Source organism: Berghia stephanieae, chromosome 7 (genome assembly GCF_034508935.2).
Source record: "Berghia stephanieae isolate SIO BIC M18660-M18661 chromosome 7, UCSD_Bste_1.3, whole genome shotgun sequence".
NCBI classification, from domain to species: Eukaryota; Metazoa; Mollusca; class Gastropoda; order Nudibranchia; family Aeolidiidae; genus Berghia; species Berghia stephanieae.
The window spans coordinates 52,731,633-52,749,529 of record NC_088366.1 but is presented as its reverse complement, the minus strand read 5'-3'; the positions used below and the strand labels follow the sequence as shown (position 1 = coordinate 52,749,529).

The 17,897-nt window shown below is 38.9% G+C and overlaps 1 protein-coding gene and 2 long non-coding RNA genes across 5 annotated transcripts in view; 2 read left to right on the top strand and 1 right to left on the bottom strand.

Moving 5' to 3' along the window:
* Positions 1 to 464: 464 nt before the first annotated feature.
* On the top strand, positions 465 to 6,508 carry LOC144977475 (uncharacterized). Of its 3 annotated transcripts, none has more exons than XR_013646316.1 (3): positions 465 to 805; positions 3,137 to 3,332; positions 5,387 to 6,508. It is a non-coding gene; the product is annotated as an uncharacterized LOC144977475 (long non-coding RNA). The 3 variants fall into 3 exon arrangements; XR_013646317.1 differs by lacking the exon at positions 465 to 805 and adding an exon at positions 886 to 1,001; XR_013646318.1 differs by lacking the exon at positions 465 to 805 and adding an exon at positions 889 to 961.
* On the bottom strand, positions 3,956 to 9,880 carry LOC144977476 (uncharacterized). Its single transcript, XR_013646319.1, has 3 exons — positions 9,311 to 9,880; positions 8,328 to 8,432; positions 3,956 to 5,488 (listed from the first exon to the last, which is right to left on the bottom strand). It is a non-coding gene; the product is annotated as an uncharacterized LOC144977476 (long non-coding RNA).
* Positions 9,881 to 15,586: 5,706 nt separating this feature from the next.
* The window catches only part of LOC144976259 (b(0,+)-type amino acid transporter 1-like), a 36,898-nt gene continuing 34,587 nt past the window's right edge, over positions 15,587 to 17,897 (top strand). Inside the window, exon 1 of the mRNA XM_078920445.1 lies at positions 15,587 to 15,713. Coding sequence (XP_078776571.1) covers positions 15,700 to 15,713 — 14 coding nt within the window. The 5' untranslated portion in view covers positions 15,587 to 15,699. The remainder of the gene's footprint in view (positions 15,714 to 17,897) is intronic.

Below are 17,897 nucleotides of genomic sequence, written 5' to 3'. Positions count from 1 at the left end.
TTTGTGCCGCCCTATATTTTCCGTAGATTAGCATGTCAACCAAACAAAAAACTTCAATTTTACAATTTTGATAAAATAAAAATCTAGCACATACTGCTTTTTGTTTTGAATTTAATATTTGATGACTCGTGCGTCGCTCCGCGAAGGTAGCGTTTCATCTTTCCCCCGTTGCCTGCGCGGGGTGACAATGAGCGGAGGGTGTGGTGTGGTGGGGAAGTTTTTTTTGTTTATAGATAGAATGCGCTTGGCCAAGGAGTTCACAACATTGCCATCCGGAAGTATAACGGACGAACACACAAACTCTGTGTAACCATGAACTTTTATAGTCTGGTTAATACAGTTTAGTGAGAACAACTCACAAACGCGGATGGCAAAAACAATAACAAAGGCCTGAGTGACGTCATCTGCATACTATCTATATGAGCCAGTCTTCGTTTGGCCGTCCTGTCCTTATCCTATAGATAGTATGCTGATGACGTCACGCAATGACCTACTTTAGTTCCGGATGGCAAAAGAACTTGGCTGGCTTGTAAACATTGATTGATGTGAAACAAGCTCGAGTCCAATTTTTAAAACGTGAAACGTGCCAAATAACTGCATAATCATCGGATGCACTAGAAGACAGGGTCGAGATGGAGTATGGAGTCAAAATGTTCAGGTTACCATCCATTAGGAAGACGAAGGACCCAAAAATAATAATAAATTTAACCAGCGGAGACAGTTGCAGCGATCAGAAGAAAGGGATTTGGCGATGGCCCAAATCTAACTTGCAGCCACCGAGTTTGCAATGATCATTCTGTTAAAGGTAAGAATTGATGGATAAATTAAAATCTTAAATATTATATATACGATGTGAATTAATTTTAATTATTGTGAACAAAGCAAGTTTACTTCGCTCCAACATCATCATGTAGCCATTGTGGGCCATAGCATGTCACGGAGTTGGCGGCAACCGACCAAGGTCCTTGCCTTAATTTCTGACGTTGCAAGTTTATGATTTAGTAAATATGTGTTTTATTCTTTTTCATGGAAGAGAAATCAAATCAAAAATTTCAAACTCGGTGGTCTAACAAAATCTACGGAGAGATTTTTCACCGATGTGACTTTTCTATGCAAAACTCCGAATTTGGAGAAATCATCTGACTCATCTCAGACTCGGATGTAATCTGTAGTCTGTAGGCGGTCTAGAAGGAATCATTTTAATTTTATGGTCCATACACGGTCCGGATGGATGATCTTTTATTTGTTGTGTTTAGTTATCAGATAGGACCATGAATATTTCATGCATTTCTCGTGCAACATACTCTAAATCAAAACCAAATGCCTCATTACCGATAGTGATAGGGCTACTTTCGTTTTCAAGCTTTTATGAGATTAGGAAGTCTTTCACTGTTGTTCTGATCATTCATTTTAGAATTATAATGTTCCAGTTTATAACTTATGCTTTGTCAAGATTATTTTATTGTGCATTTTAAAAACATGTTGTCCATTTGAAGAAATATTAAAAGTAAGGTTGCGTTTTTCTTAAGTTTTTTTTTTCCGTTCCTCCTTTGGTGGTGTATTGTAAAGTAACACGAACAAACTGCTTTTCTACACCGCTGTTGGACATTTAAATGCTAGTTTTTGACAGAAGTTTAACACGCTGCTTAGTGATTGCCAGTGTCAGTTTATAATGATAGTAATGGTTATTTTTTTACTGACAAAATTAATATTATAATTATTATTATTTTAAATTTTAATCCAAAGAAAGAAACAATCGACCTCTATCAATCCACTAAAATGACTTTTCATAATTTTCATAGTTAGAAACTAATTTTAACTCAAGGTGAGGATTAGTTATAATGTTTCGTATAGTCATTGAATTAGGGCCTTCATATGGAATTTTTCCCAAATATGACAATAATAATAATAAAAAAATTTCAATTAAAAAAAATTGTCCTTTGGGATCCCGATACTTTAATTGCAGCTATGTGGTATAGTTATCACCGTCATTTGGAAGGATTAGGGTTCCAGACCCGTTCTGAGCAGTTGAGTCATTGGGAAAGGAACTTTATTCACATTCTCTCACCATACTCAGGCATAAATTGGGTAACTGGCTTTTAACATAGGCCTGTAAATTTGCCGGCATTTCTGGCAATTTCGCTCTGCCGGAACAAAAAATTAATTAAAATACTTTTTCATTTTGTTTAACAGCCTATTGAATTGGTAAAATTCTAAGAAAATATTCTGGGAAATGGGGATTTTTGCTCATGTTATTGAAAAAGCTTCAGCTCGAGGATTTTCAGGCAAGTTATTCAGGGGGCAGATGCAGGCCTGTTAAACAGCATTGTCTCTTTCCGGAAAAAATGTAATATCGCCTAACAAGCGTCATGTCTCGACCTGCATGTAAAGTCTTGCTGTTGATAATAATAATAATGGTATAGATTTATAGTGCGCCAAACATCCCTTCATCAGGAGGGCTCTGGGCGCAAAACATAGATTAACTTAATCATGAAGCCCTAACACAGTACACGAACAACGCTAATTATACATATAATCAAAAGAAAGCCTGTCGGAATAAGAATGTCTTCAATCGACGCTTGAATTCCTCTAGTGAAGAAGTGTTGGCTATAAACCCCTTGCAAAGCGCTTTGAACAAATTTTCATTTCATGGAAATTGCACTATATAATTGTTCTACCCTTGTTCTAATTTGACAAAGCTTGATGTAAATTTAACGGAAAGCTTAAGGATTGTAAAAAAAAAAAAATAATTTAAAAATTGAGCTTTATATTATAGCGCAATATCCACTAAATGTGCTCAAAGCGCTTTACAAGGGGTCCCTGGTCAACAGCAACATTTAACATGTAGAACGGGACATGACGCCTTTTAGGCGACACTACAATTTTTCGGACAAAGAAAACGCTGTAAACGGCCAGGTATTCATTTTACACCTGAGTACGGTGAGAGAATGTGAATAAAGAGCCTTTTCCAAGGACTCAACTATGCGTCGAGCGCGCGGCTCGAACCCATGACCTTCCGATCCAAAATCGAGTGTCATACCACTAGACCACATAGCCACACAAGGACCAGGACCAGATTGTAATAGGCAAGAAATGACGTAATATATTTCAACAATCAATTTTTTTGCCTTTACAGGAAGGCCAGCATCACTGCTTGATGAAACTGATCCTGATTGGGTTCCAACGTTAAAGCTTGGACATGGGGCAGAGAAAAAAACAGACCATTACTCATGTCTTAAAGATAGGAACAAACGCAATGACTGCAGGCAGCAACGGCTCTAGTTGAACAATCAACAATTGGAGAAACTAGCTCAATCATTGACCATGTAAATGTAAGTGTATTGATTGTATCTGTTTAAAACAATATTTATGTAGGCATGATATCTCTTCCTACATGTTAATGTTAATGTTTCTGTTGGCTTGGGACATCTTGTAGAGTGCTTTGGGTGGATATTGCATGCGCTATATAAAAATAAAAGCAGATCTCACTCTCAGGAAATTTAATAGGTCCAAATCAAGCAATTTTTTGGGGTAAAAAGTGAGATTAGCAACGTTTGTGCCGTTCATTACACTTTAAGGTCATTGCATTGCCAGTTGAAAGGAAGTTGAATAGAGAGTGAAAAGATTGTAGATCTATGCACATAACAATAGACAAAGGGCACAAAATCATATTTCATATTGCAAAGTTAAGACACAAATCTATGACTATGAGGAATGTAATAAGACAAAGGGGAATAGAGCACATATCAAGTGACTTCATTTGCTCATAAGGTATGTAAGGAATGCCTGTCTGGTGAGCCAGTAATGAAGTCAAAAGTTTGTCCAAATTGTTGGTGCAAGAACTGATATCAAGAGAAGTTTTTTTTCAAATAACCAGACTGTACAAAAGCTTACATGGTTGAGTTTTAAGACTTTTAACTTCAGAGATAATAAATAACTGAACAAAAACCATCACTTCATTTGAATCAAAAGCTTTGTCTTTATTATGTTGATTAATTTTGTTTTATTGAATGAATGGGCAATGACAATTAATAAAAGAGGAAGATCCATTAAATTTGAGGGAAATGAAATGAATACTATTGTGAGCATGTCCTTCTATGCTATGGATAGGTTGCCTTTTAGGATAGTTCATACAAAATTAGAAAATCCTGAAGGTTTTTGTCTTTGACTATAGCGTAACAAATTTTAAAAATATAGATTCTCTTTATTCACCTCTAGGGAAAATTTGTCTTTGGAGTCTATTCTAAAGGGAGACTGAAATAACCAGCCATTGCCGCAACACAGCACCACAAACTGAGCTAGGGCTGAGGTGACTTGCTCAAGGCCACACAACGTAGTGACAAAGTGTTCTTATGATGAGATAGATAGAATTAAATGAGTTCACCCATATTGATTTATTCCTCAATTATTAAGATCTGGGAGGAAATGTTTTATTAACCTTAGCTAAATGAATATATTAATATTATAGTCTACATGTTATTTTTACAAGCCAATTGTCATTTCATTGTGGTAAAAGGCAATCTGCACAAATCAGCAGAATGACCAATCAAACGTTTTTTTACAGAAGCATGTACCTATTCCCTATGTATGTACAAAATACACACGCTGGCAACAAATTAAATAAAAAAATTAATAAATTATATGGCATAAAAGAAAAAACAAACATTCCCAGAAATGTAAAATATTATGGGCTAAGTTTGTCCATTTTTATTGGTTATAGCTAGCGGTATCTACAAGAAGTTGATGGTTAGGTGCCGCGCTTGTAGCACTCAATGGAATTTCCCGTGTAGAGAAAACATATATGTGTGTTTTTTGTATACTGGTGTAGGAAATACAGTTCTTATTTTTTTTCTTTTTTTGGCGAAGGCCAATAATTGCCCGAACATTACAGTACAGCAGATTTTCTGAGCATACATAGTTTGATTCCACAGGTGATAGAATTACATTTAGTTTTTAAAATATTTGCGTGTTACTTGTAGAGTTTGTAAATAAATAGTTTTAGAATTTTTAGGTTTGCCAGTAATTTTGTGCTCGATGATAAATATTTAACATTTGCTGTACGGAGCAACGGTGATCCACAACTCTATTTTTTTTAAAGAATAGATTTCCACATAAATATGCCAAACCATTTTGGAATTCATCATAAGGTTCAGGCACTATTGGCATTTGAAGTTGAAGTCAAAGAAAAACTTTAAAAAAAATTATTTTGACCTGTAAAATGAATGACTTGCGTATTTGAGGAAATGGGGCTTAAGTTTTCTTGTTTTCAAACATATTAAAATATTAAAATTAAAATTCCCAGTGACACGATAGACGCAAGAGGTGGTAGGTCAATAATGTACTATTTGCTCTATGTATTAACTTAATCTTGGTATTTCTTTTACAGGATTGTGAAGACAGACATTTCAGGTTCCCATCTTGATGCTGAGCAGAAAGCACTTGTCGACACACGGAGTCCACTATAACCCAATTTTTGGGAATGGCGAACCTGAAACGAAAAGAAAGCAGTCAGACTTTTTATTCATTCTTTTCCAATAATGCTTGATTTTATATACCTTTGTAATCCTTTTCATTCTTTTCATTAGACTAATACATGTGTTAAACATTTTTACTTTTACCCGAAATGTTTGTGAAAAAATTGTACTAGTTGTAGTATTACTACTAGTAGTAGTAGTATTACTTCTGTTACCATTATTATATAGCAATGACTATGAAAAATGTTTTTTTATCTTTTTGAAGAAAATTTTTGTCTAAAATCCAAGCCCTATCTCCACTGAGTAAAAATGTTTTTGAATTTTGAAAATCCATTCATAAATAAACAAGTTATACAGTTTTAAAGGTGTCATTTATTTGGATGACCCGCAAAGAGGAAAAAAACGCGAAAATATGGGACGCTTTTTCGGCATTTTTTTTTTTCGACCTTTGGTTGTATCTTGCGTAATAAGTGGATTAAAAGATTGAAACTTGAAGAGCAAATTAGGATGGTGTTTTGTAAAATATGGGAAAAGTACTCGTCATATTCATATGAAATTTTACAACCAAAAAGAAGAAAAGTTCATGTATTACCTTGTCAGCGACAAAACCTCCACGCCCTCCACGCCCGGTAGTTTTAGAAATATTTTACTCCAAAGAGTAAAAATCTATTTTTAACGGTCTTCTGGTAATCGCACGAGTTTTTCGCTTGACATAATCTAAAATGACCTTTTTTCTAACAGTGTGCCAACTTTCAGTCATATTCATAGATAAACAGCGTCGAAATTAATTTTTTAAAATAGCATATATGAAAACGGCTTCGTCCCATATTTTGACGCGAATTCGGGCACTTCGTGAGCGAAAAAGAGGCCCAAAGATTTGTGTGGGATAGTCATTGCTATATTATATGTTCTGCAATAATATTCAAAACCTAATAATATTTTGAATTGGCAAATAAATAGAAATCCATTGTATATTTAAACATGAAGTTGGAGCACAATAAAGAAAATAAAGTACTGTAATGACTTTTTTAAAATTTGTTTTATCCGTTGCTTTTGTAATTTGATGGTGAATGCTTGACTGAGTTCTCATTTTTCTACCCTGGGTGTGGGGTCATTGACCTTCCATTGTGGGCAAGGTCATTATTGCTTTCTTCACCCCCCTATGTCGTCTGTATTCCTTTTTCAGGTAGCTTTCTATCTTTGTTTTGGAATAAGATTACATGCTTTTTTTCCCTGTCCTTAGATGAGAGAGTGACAAATGGATGTAAATTTATTTTGTAAATTTATAATCAACATTTTATAAACAATAGACTGGGTGGGGTTTTTGACTTCCCATGGTGGCAAGAGGTCATGATGTGTCCTCTATCCCTTATATTGTTTTCCAAGTTTCTTTATGTCCTTGTCTTGGAATGAGATTACTTGGTTTTGTCCTTTCCCTTGCCGGAGTCATTGGCTGAGAGAGAAACAGTCAAATGAATATTGTTGGTTTTGGGAAAAAAAAAATGTTTGTCTTGTAAATCAGTTCGCGTAAATTTTTTTTATTATATTATATATATATGTGTATATATAATATGGGGGGCGAAGTGGCCGAGTGGTTAAGGCAGTGCACTGTGATCCGGATGACCCAGGTTCGAGCCCCGCTTCAGGCACTTTCGTTTTTTTTTCCTTGAGCAAGATTATTAACCCCCAATTTGCTCAGTTGGACAACATGGGTGATTCCTGTTGACATCAGACATCTTGTTTGATGAGTTATCTATATTCCTTCGTGGAATGCCTAGGCGACGATATCTTATGATATCGCTGCGCAAAAGGCATAACGTAACTTATTATAATATAATAAAAAAATAATACGTGAACGTTTGAGTGTATTCCTCTTATGGGGGACCTGTGCTTGTGTCAGGATGAGACTTTTGGGTGTTATCAGACTTAGTACACTGATAGCATTCTCTTGGAATCTACATTTGTTCCTCTTTGTCTTACTTTTCTTGTGTGCTTTTAATTGTAAATCTGGAAATTTTTACAATCCCATTTTATTCCTTTTTACTGGTGCTGAAATGTGTCGCAAGTGCAGTAAAACCCTTAAATCAAACATAAACATTTGAGTGTATTCCGTCTCTGGATGGAACTGTTAGGCGATCTCAAAACTAAGCACATTAATAACTTTGATCTACTTCTGCTCTGTATTTGATCCAAGCCCATTTTTCTTACTACGTATTTCGCAACAGCTTTTAATTGTGCTGAAAATGACCTAATAGTGTCGCAAGCACCAAAAGTAGTCCATCAGAACCATTAGGTCATAGAGCCAGATTTCATCCCAGTTTCTATAGTGTGAAAATAATAACTTGTTACCCTTCGAATAGGGCGCTTTTCTATTGCCAAATTACTGCTGGGTGTACAAAAATAAAAGAAAGGGGAGGGGGTGGGGTCTTAACTTCATCTAGGATATATCTCGGTCTCTTTGATTGTGAAATGGGTGCTCTACCAACTGAGTTAACGGGACTGCCATGAGTCGCAACACCATTTAAACGTTTATGTCCGAACACACTGACTGAGCAAATGTGAGTAAAGAGGCTTTTCCAAGGACTCGACTGAGTCTCCCATAGTAGAACTTGAACCTATTAAAGAGGTTTCTTATTTCTTTTTTTTTTTTTTAAGTTATTCATATTCTAGTTCAAGAAAATTCATTGTAATGAATATAGCCATGTGTTAAAAACCTCTATATCGTATTATCAATCCTGCATGGAGTAATATAAATAAATGTAGAAATCAAAATAATAATATGTAATAACAGTAATAATAATCATAGAAGTGAGATGAAAACGGGGGGGGGGGGGGGGGGGGGGGGGGGGTTACCTTAGCAGCTAGTACCACTTTCCCACAGATAGGAGGCTTAAACCATTTTACATCCGTCACCCATACATTGTAGGCCTGATTATAAGTAGTCAGTCCCCTGTAAGCCTGAAAAAAAAATTGTGGCAATGGTGGTAATATTATTAATTGAAACGAGAGGATAAAAACTGTTGTTATCACACTTAGTTAACAACAGTGAATTAAATTTGCTGTGAAATGTGGAGTACTCATCTGAAAGGTTATTAGAATTATTCAGAGAGACACAATTCCATAACTCAACATCAGCCGTGGGGTTAAAAATTATATAGTTTGGGGATTGAGTAAAATATCGAATAAAAAAGTAGTCATTCAATGGAGCCGAAGTTTAACCTGGTTTGAAAAGCGCGAAACGGACCATAGCAATTGCTACCCTTTAGATAGGACTCTAGTCTATGTCAAAGTACTTTCCGCTAGATCTAACAGACTCAGCTACCCAATCACTGCTGGATTGACAAGGGGAGTGGGATTAGAAAAAAAATAATCACTCGGGATCAAGCTCAGTCCCTTGGAATGGGGTGGGGCTTTTAAAACAGTCTTATGGGCATGATGTTTTGTTACTGTATTAATCAGTTTGATTTGGACTCGGGACCACATTGATTTCATAGTCATTGCCTGCCCTGGTGTTTTTAATTTAAATTATTATTTATAATCTTTGGTGAATTCGGAGGAATTCATCACCTTAAAGGCAAAATAGTTGAAATTTGATTGTAACCACAAAGACTCATTGATCCACTACTTAGACTGACTTAACTTAGACTAAACTTACTAAGACTAAGACTAAGATGATCACGACTCGTGAAGCAGGTCATATCATATTAATATTCCCGTGTCAGGTTCGACATATCTGTCTTCTGTGATTTTTTGAGAATAAATCTTACAATTAGCCGTGAATCTTGTAACATAGTATAGCTATAGCATAGGGAAACGATTAAATAATACAGACTTACCGTGAAATGTGTAGACCGTGGAGACAGAAACTTGTGGTCGTGACGAGGTAGTTCGCTACATCAAACGATGAGACTGGCTGTAGTTCCTAAAGATTATGGCACCAGTCGTGTTCACAAATGGCATAGGGGTCTACATCATTAACGGGAATTTTTAAAAAATATATTTATGTCTAGAACCAGAAAAATATGGAAGATTATCGACAGAAACTAATATTTTACTATTCTACGCCATTGTCTTCCATTGCTTTCTGCCAGCCGGAAGTAAACTTCCACTCCGATCAGCTGTTTAACCGCATACTATCTATACTCCGTTGTACCTTGAAGAAAGTTAGTTACTACTCCCCAATCTCCCTCCACCCTCCCTCCCCAACTAACTATTGTCTTTCACTGCTAAAATAATTAGGCCAAGACGGCCAATCTAGCGATGCACGCCCTGAGGTCCTACTTGGGATAAATTAAAACCATATCAGTTTTATCACTGAAAGAAGAGGCTTTGCTTCACTTAGATATACGGATGAAGAGAATGGCAATAAATATATATTTTATCATTGTTTGTTTTGCTTAAATATATATTAAATATAAAAAGAACAGTAAACAAAGTATGCACCGAGAAGAGCCCCATGGTACTATAAATAAAAATCCCTGACCCCACGGAGTCCTTCATCCCCGCACATTCCCAACGATCCCTACTCAACTTGTATTGTGTGCATTGTCTAATAATAGTATAATTATAAAGATGTCGCTGATTGTGTGTGAAGTTAACAAGTGCTTTGCGTTTGGAATTAAATGTGGATTTTTAAATTCTATTATTCTAAAGTTGTCTGTCATACCGTTAGTCGTTAGTATTCAGAGAAAAGTATTATCGCTATTGTCATTGTTTATGAAACCTACCTGTTTTTATCTTGAATAATTTTATTTTAAAAAGTTATTTCTGTAATTTGTAACCAATCATGAATCATGTTGATTTTTTAATTGATAATCAATTCCGACACTTATCCCCTCAAGAGAAAATAGTGGTGAAAGATTTAGGTCCACACAAACCAGTGAATTTTAACTTAGTTTCTAACACTCCGAGGAGACAGCCCCGATTGAATAATGATTATTTTTGAAATGTTGAATGGCTTACTGCCAGTGAAAGCCGTAAAACGCTTCATTGTTTTTATTGCTTGATTTTTGGTGATGTATGCTATAACGGACAACAGGAGGATTCAGTGATATTGCGCACATCTCTCAGGCACTGAAGAAACATTCTGAATCAAATAGCCATGTCACAGATGCTGTTAAATATAAACTTTTCAACGTTGTAGATATAAGAAATCAGTTGGAAACAGGACATGCTGCGTCTGTGAGTCGTTATAATGAACAGGTGAAAGTTACCAGACAAGTTTTGTCCAAGATAATTGATGCTCTTTTGTGAGTACGTCTCGTTAATATTCTAACACACACACACACACACACACACACACACACATACACGCACACACAAATACACGCACATATATGCAAACAATTGCAATACCGCCCTCACACACACACACACACACACACATACACACATACACACACACACACACATACAAAGTAGGTCAAATTAAGTTAAATTAACTAGACCAATAAAATTTGATTCTGTATTTCGGATTTGTGCCGCCTTAAATACAATGTGACCAACCGCCCCTGTGTGGCCTATACCCTGACCCAGGTTGAAAAAGGCAATGATGATGATGATGATGATGATGATATAACAGCTTCGAAATAGAATCAAAAACATAAAAATCAACAAAACCCTACATCAGCCTAAAACCAAAACAATAAAAAAACAAAAAAAAACAAAAAAAAACATTAATGCATCAATGAAAATCTTGACATAAGGCAGGGAAATGTTGAGCACGACGTCCCCAAGAAAAGGAACCTTGAATTCAAGTTAACACAGTGTCTAACCTGTAGTAAACGGTAGGGGCCTCCTGATGCCTGTGATCGTGAAAATATTAACGAAAGAGTGAAAATAGAGAGGCTTCGTATAGGAACGATACAGACAATGGACGGTTCGGGTACAAACCCTTCGTCGGCACAACAATACACAAATTAACGTGGAAAACAAATAAAATAAAATGCAAAATAACTTGTATCGTCTGTACTCAAGGAAGGTACTACTGCCCTCGGAATAGACCCTAGAGACTAATTTCCCCTATGGGATGAATAAAGGGAATTTTTTTAGAAAGTAGTAGACCACGATAATACATTTTTTTAAATGTCGCACAAAGACAACTGTTAACGGCTAGGTACTCATTTTACACCCGAGTTTGGTTAGAGAATATGTGAGTAAAGAGACTTTTCCAGAGCGTGGCCAAGCTGTACGGTCTTTGCTTCGTACCCGAAAGGTACCGAGTTCGATCACCCGTCGCTGCGACGCGTGGCCTTGAGCAAGTCACCTCGCTCTAGTTCAATTGGCGGCGCTGCTCTGCTGCTGACGCCTGGATTATTCCAATCTTCCTTTGGAATAGACCATAGAGACAAATTTCCCCTATGGGATAAATAAAGGGAATTTAAAAAATAATAGATGGATTATGGGTTTGTTTTTATTGGTAACAGTTACAATTTAGAACGTGTGTCCATCATTATTTAAAAAAACACACACAAAAAAACAAAACAGACAAAAACAGAAATCCCCAAGTAGTTTGAATGTTAACAAAAGTATTTTTTTAAAATCTCCATCTTTCAACTGGAAAAAAGATTATCCTAGTCATAAAATAATTGACTCGCGTCCTCTCCTGATAACAGTATGTTCCGAGTTCGAAACAGACTTTAGGTCTCTTGTTATCTGCTCACGACTGGAAACGGAACAAGACAAGGGACCCCACCACTCGTCCATATTACGCTGCAAATATGCTCTAAAAATCTAAAAATTGAGCTTTTATATAGCGCAATATCCACTAAGCGTGCTCAAAGCGCTTTACAAGGGCTCCCTGGCTAACAGCAACACTTAACATGTAGGACGTGACGGGACATGACGCCTGTTACTGTTAGGCGATATTATATTTTTTTTTCGGACAGAGACAACGCTGTTAACGACCAGGCACTCATTTTACACCTGAGTACAGTGAGAGAATGTGAGTAAAGAGCCTTTTCCAACTATGTGCCGAGCGAGTGTCATACCACAAGACCACATAGCTGCACATAGTATAATTGAAAAAAATGACAAGAACTAATAAGAACTAATATTATGTATTTGGAGCGTCAATTATATTTACGAAGACAGATGGATGATGTGGACGTATCGGTGTCAGCAAAACGCGATAAACGAGACATTAAAGACAAAAAAGGGATGATAGGCTGACGTTGTAAAGCGAATAAATCTGTTTTCAGTTTTGGACCATTTTACCAATAGAACTGACCTACCCTAGAAAAGCACCTATAGATAGTATGCAGATGACGTCACTCAGGCCTTGGTTATTGTTTTTGCCATCCGCGTTTGTGAGTTGTTCTCACTAAACTGTATTAACCAGACTATAAAAGTTCATGGTTACACAGAGTTTGTGTGTTGGTCCGTTATACTTCCGGATGGCAATGTTGTGAACTCCTTGGCCAAGCGCATTCTATCTATTTAAAAAATTAATTGAACAGAAAACTCGTCTTTCAAATATCGATCGATTTAACTGACTCTAACCTTAGCAAAAAAAAAAAAAAAAAAAAAAAAAAAAAAAAACAAAAAAACAAAAAAAAAAAAAAAAACAAGAAAAAAAAAACAACAACTGAAACTTGGGACCTCGCGAGGTCTTCGAAGAAGAACGAGGTTTGAGAGTGATTGCCAAAATGAGGGTCATTTAAATTGATCGATATTTGAAGGACCAGTTTTCTGGCCAAATCTTCGGCATTTAATGAGTTAATAATTCTCCCGTTCCATTGTATGTATTAATGTTGTTTGCAATGGCAGCAGCTTCTTATGGTTCACACTATTATGTTATGACGATCGACCCAATCAGCAAAGTCCGGTCCGCATTCGTGCACCGTCGCGAACCCGCCTGGTAGCATCGTCACAACACACCTTTCGACTAGATGCTCTGCCGTTTCGGGTTCTTGCCCACAGCGTGGACATAAAGGACAGGAAGTTAGACCCCACTGATGTAACGCACCGGCCGTTAGGCAGCTCCTCGACCGAAGCCGATTCGCAGCTACCCAGTGTCTCCTCTTACTGGTATCAAAGCCTGGCAACTTCTCACCAAGCTTAGAGGAGTGTAGGTCCCCGCCCCCACGAGGGATTGAATTCGTCCAAACCGACTTCCATCTCGTATGTGCAGCTCTGTCCGTAGTCAGGGATTCTACGTACAAGGGTTGCCGGGACTTATTTCGGCTCGAAACGGGGGCACCGTTCATTATGCGCGTGAGAGGGGTATCCCCATTCCCTCTCTCTTTGATCTTACTCAGCCAGTTTCCCGTAATGGTCTCCCTCCGGACATCGGGGGGCTGGATCGCTGCCATCACCGGGCCCATTCTCTAGGGGTTGTTGCTAGCGTTCCCGACACTATGTGCATCGACTTGCGAAGTTTTACATCCACCTTCTCAACGTTTCTGCTTCTACCCCACACTGGAGCGCAATACTCCGCGGTGGAATAGCATAGTGCCAGGGCGGATGTTCTCAGGAGCGCTTGGCTAGCGCCCCAAGTCGATCCCGCCAGCTTCCTCAGAAGACTATTCCGCTTCTCTATCTTCCGGGCAACCCCTTCGAGATGAACCCGATAGGTAAGGCTGCGATCCAACGTCACCCTAAGTATTTTGGACGCGGCTCATATGGGAGTGGCTGGTCCCCGACTAGGACATTCAGTTTACGGGTGTGCCAACCACTGCATAAGTGAAATGCAGTGGCCACGGTTTTTGAAGTGTTCATCTTCAGGTACCACTTGTCAAAGTAGGATTTGAGTCTGGTGACGTCCTCGCTGAGTACGCTCTCGAGACGGGTCCACACTTTACTCTGAGTAACGAGTGCCCAGTCGTCTGCGTATCCCAGCCTCAGGGAGGAAGTGTTCGGCATATCGCCAATGTAAACGTTAAACAACATTGGCGCAAGTACCGACCCCTGAGGGACCCCATTCTTCAATTTTCTAACTTTGCTCGTGACGTCTCCCAGCGCGACGTGGAATTGCCTTTCCCCTAAGATCGAAGAGAACAACTTCAAGGTCTTTTTGCACCTTATGATTTTTGCAAGTTTGAGCATTAACCATCGCACCAGACCGTATCGTACGCCGCTGATAGGTCTATAAACACAGCACCTGTTTGCTGTTTTCTCTCGAACCCGTGCTCAATATGCTCTGTAAGGGCAATGACCTGCTCCGTGGTGCACCTCCCTTCCCTGAAGCCTGCCTGCTCGGGTGGCAGGGCAGCGTCTAGGACCGGCCCCCATCGGTTTAATAGAACACGCTCCAACAATTTGTAAAGACAGCTCAGCAGCGATATGGGTCTGTAACTGTCTGCCTCCTTCGCCGGCTTCCCTGGCTTCAGGATGGCAACTATCTTCGCGTACTTCCACACTTGTGGAAGCTTTCCTTTTGCAAGGACGTCAGACATTGCCTCTGCTAGCCAGGCCCGTGCCCTGGGGCCCAGATGCGTCACCATATCGGGATATACACCATCTATCCCTGCTGCTTTGCCGCTAATGGCAGTACCCACTTCTCGGGGACTGAACGGGGCCGTCCAGTCCGACTCCTCCGCAGGTAGCGAGTCCAAAATCGTACGGTACGCCTTGCGGACACCGCGCTCAAAAGCCTGATTAGGGACCCGCTTACTACGATTTGCAATGGCGAATCAAGTATAGAAGCCGTCCTTATTTGAAGATATTCAGGCTACACTCATTGAGGTCGGTAGAGCGCTCGCTTCACACGCAAAGGGACCAAGTTCAATCCCCGAGAGAAGAAAATGTCTTTTTTTCTGACCCCCCCCCCCCCCCCTCCCGGTCCACCCAGTAGTGTTTGGGTAGCTGGGTCTGCTAACTCTGGCGGAAAGTACTTTGCCATAGACTAGCTTCCTATATAAAGGACTTTCACGCTAAAGAAACCGGGACTCTGAAGGACTCCTTATTTTAACTCATCTAGGCCTTCTTAAAGGCAAATCAATACAATTACCGACAGCGGTCCAATAAACGGGTCGGATAAAATGTGATAACATTCCGATTGATAACCTTGTACACAATGTGATATCAGGCTAACGACCCCTTTGTAAAGTGTTTTGAGCACATCATTTTGTGATAGCTGAAAAATCTTTATCTGTCGGACAAGATAAAGATATCACAGACACCCCTGAGCTCAGTCATTTTAGGACAGTTTTTAGCTCTCTCCTTACCAGCCATTTTCAGGATTTCCCCTAAAATTGGAGGTTTTTACTGAATCCTAAAGAAATTCATGCAAAAAAAAAGGTGAGTATAAGATTTATGTCGATTTTTATTTCATCACAAAGCTATATATGTAATGCTTTATGCATGAATTTTTTTAGGGTTCAGTAAAAACCTCCAATTGTCCAGTGCTTCTTCTTTGACTTGAGTGTTCGATTCGGGAGGCCTTCCAAAAGCTCCTACATCCCCAGTATTCTTGTTTTTAATAATGTTCTAGTATGGGGGTTTGGGTAGGGGGGGGGGGGCTTTTTTTTTAAAGTCTCCCCCCTCCCAAACCCCCTGCTAGAACATTATAAAGAAGCCCCCCCCCCTCCCAAACCCCCTACTAGAACAAGAATACTGGGAAGTAGGAGCTTTCGGAAGGCCTCCCTTCGATTCGCACAGAGGTTCACACCCTTAAGAAAGTAACGAACCAATTTTCCAAACTAACGTCATCATCGGATTATTTTCATTGTGATATTTGTGACCCTCCGCCTCGAGACGGTATTAGTTTAAGTCGGATTTTTCAATTTTGAGTTTTTGATACCCAATCATAGCTTATATTATGCTTAAAATTTTGATACCAAATTTATAAAATTCTGATTATTCATTGCCCGACTATGACCGTTTGAAGTAGGGAGAGTGTAAAAACCAAGTTTTGAGAAAATCGACTTTGAAGTGAGGCACCGTTTTCACACATAATCAAATCAATGGGCAAAGATAACTCCTCAGATACGGGCATTGAAAATTTGACGAGAATAGTAACATTTGCAGAGACGGCAATTTTCAATTTGACTGACAGGAATTTCAGACACCACTCGGAGGAATTTCAATGCCGGAAGAGGAATTTCCGCACACACAAAAAAGGGAATTGGGATGATATTTGGTATTGGGTTCACATATTGTATAGATCTAAATAGATAACTGATTACAAATATTTTCTAATATATGAACACATTGCCAAATACAACCCCATAGTTTCCTTATTTCAAGTGAAGAAAAGCTCCAAAACATAATGATGGTAGTGAGGATGTTGTGTTGGTGGTTGTAGTAGTAGTAGTAGTAGTAGTCGTCGTCGTCGTCGTCGTCGTCGTAGTAGTAGTAGTAGTAGTAGTAGTAGTAGTAGTAGTAGTAGTAGAAGTAGTAGTAGTAGTAGTAGTGGTAGTAGTAGTAGTAGTAGTAGTAGTAGTAGTAGTAGTAGTAGTAGTAGTAGTAGTAGTAGTAGTAGTAGTAGTGATGGTGATGATGTCATAATGGCTGTTGTAGTGGTAGTAGTGGTAGTGATGATGATGTGGTGGTGGTGGTGGTGGTGGTGACTGTGGTTGTAGTAGTGGCAGTGGTTGTAGTAGTGATGATGTGGTGTGGGTGGTTGTAGTAGTAGTGATGATGTAGTAGTAGTGGTTGTAGTAGTAATGAAGATGTGGTGGTGGTGGGTGTAGTAGTAGTGGTAGTGATGATGATGTGGTGGTGGTGGTTGTAGTAGTAGTGATAATGATGTGGTGGTGGTTGTTTAAGTAGTAGTAGCAGTGATGATGTGGTGGTGGTGGTGATTATAGTAGTAGTGGTCGTGATGAAGATGCGGTGGTGGTGGTTGTAGTGTGTGTGTGTGTGTGTGTGTGTGTGTGTGTGTTTGAGAGAGAGAGAGAGAGAGAGAGAGAGATAGAGAGAGAGAGAGTAGTAGTGATGATGTCGTGTGGGTGGTTGTAGTATTATTGATGATGTAGTGGTAGTGGTTGTAGTAGTAGTGGTAGTGATGATGATGTGTGGTGGTGGTTGTAGTAGTAGTGATAATGTAGTGGTGGTGGTTGAAGTAGTAGTAGCAGTGATGATGTGGTGGTGGGGTGGTGATTGTAGTAGTAGTGGTCGTGATGAAGATGCGGTGGTGGTGGTTGTAGCGTGTGTGTGTGTGTGTGTGTGTGTGTGTGTGTATGTGTTTGAGAGAGAGAGAGAGAGAGAGAGATAGAGAGAGAGAGAGAGAGAGAGAGAGTAGTAGTGATGATGTCGTGTGGGTGGTTGTAGTATTATTGATGATGTAGTGGTAGTGGTTGTAGTAGTAGTGGTAGTGATGATGATGTGGTGGTGGTGGTTGTAGTAGTAGTGATAATGTAGTGGTGGTGGTTGAAGTAGTAGTAGCAGTGATGATGTGGTGGTGGGGGTGGTGATTGTAGTAGTAGTGGTCGTGATGAAGATGCGGTGGTGGTGGTTGTAGCGTGTGTGTGTGTGTGTGTG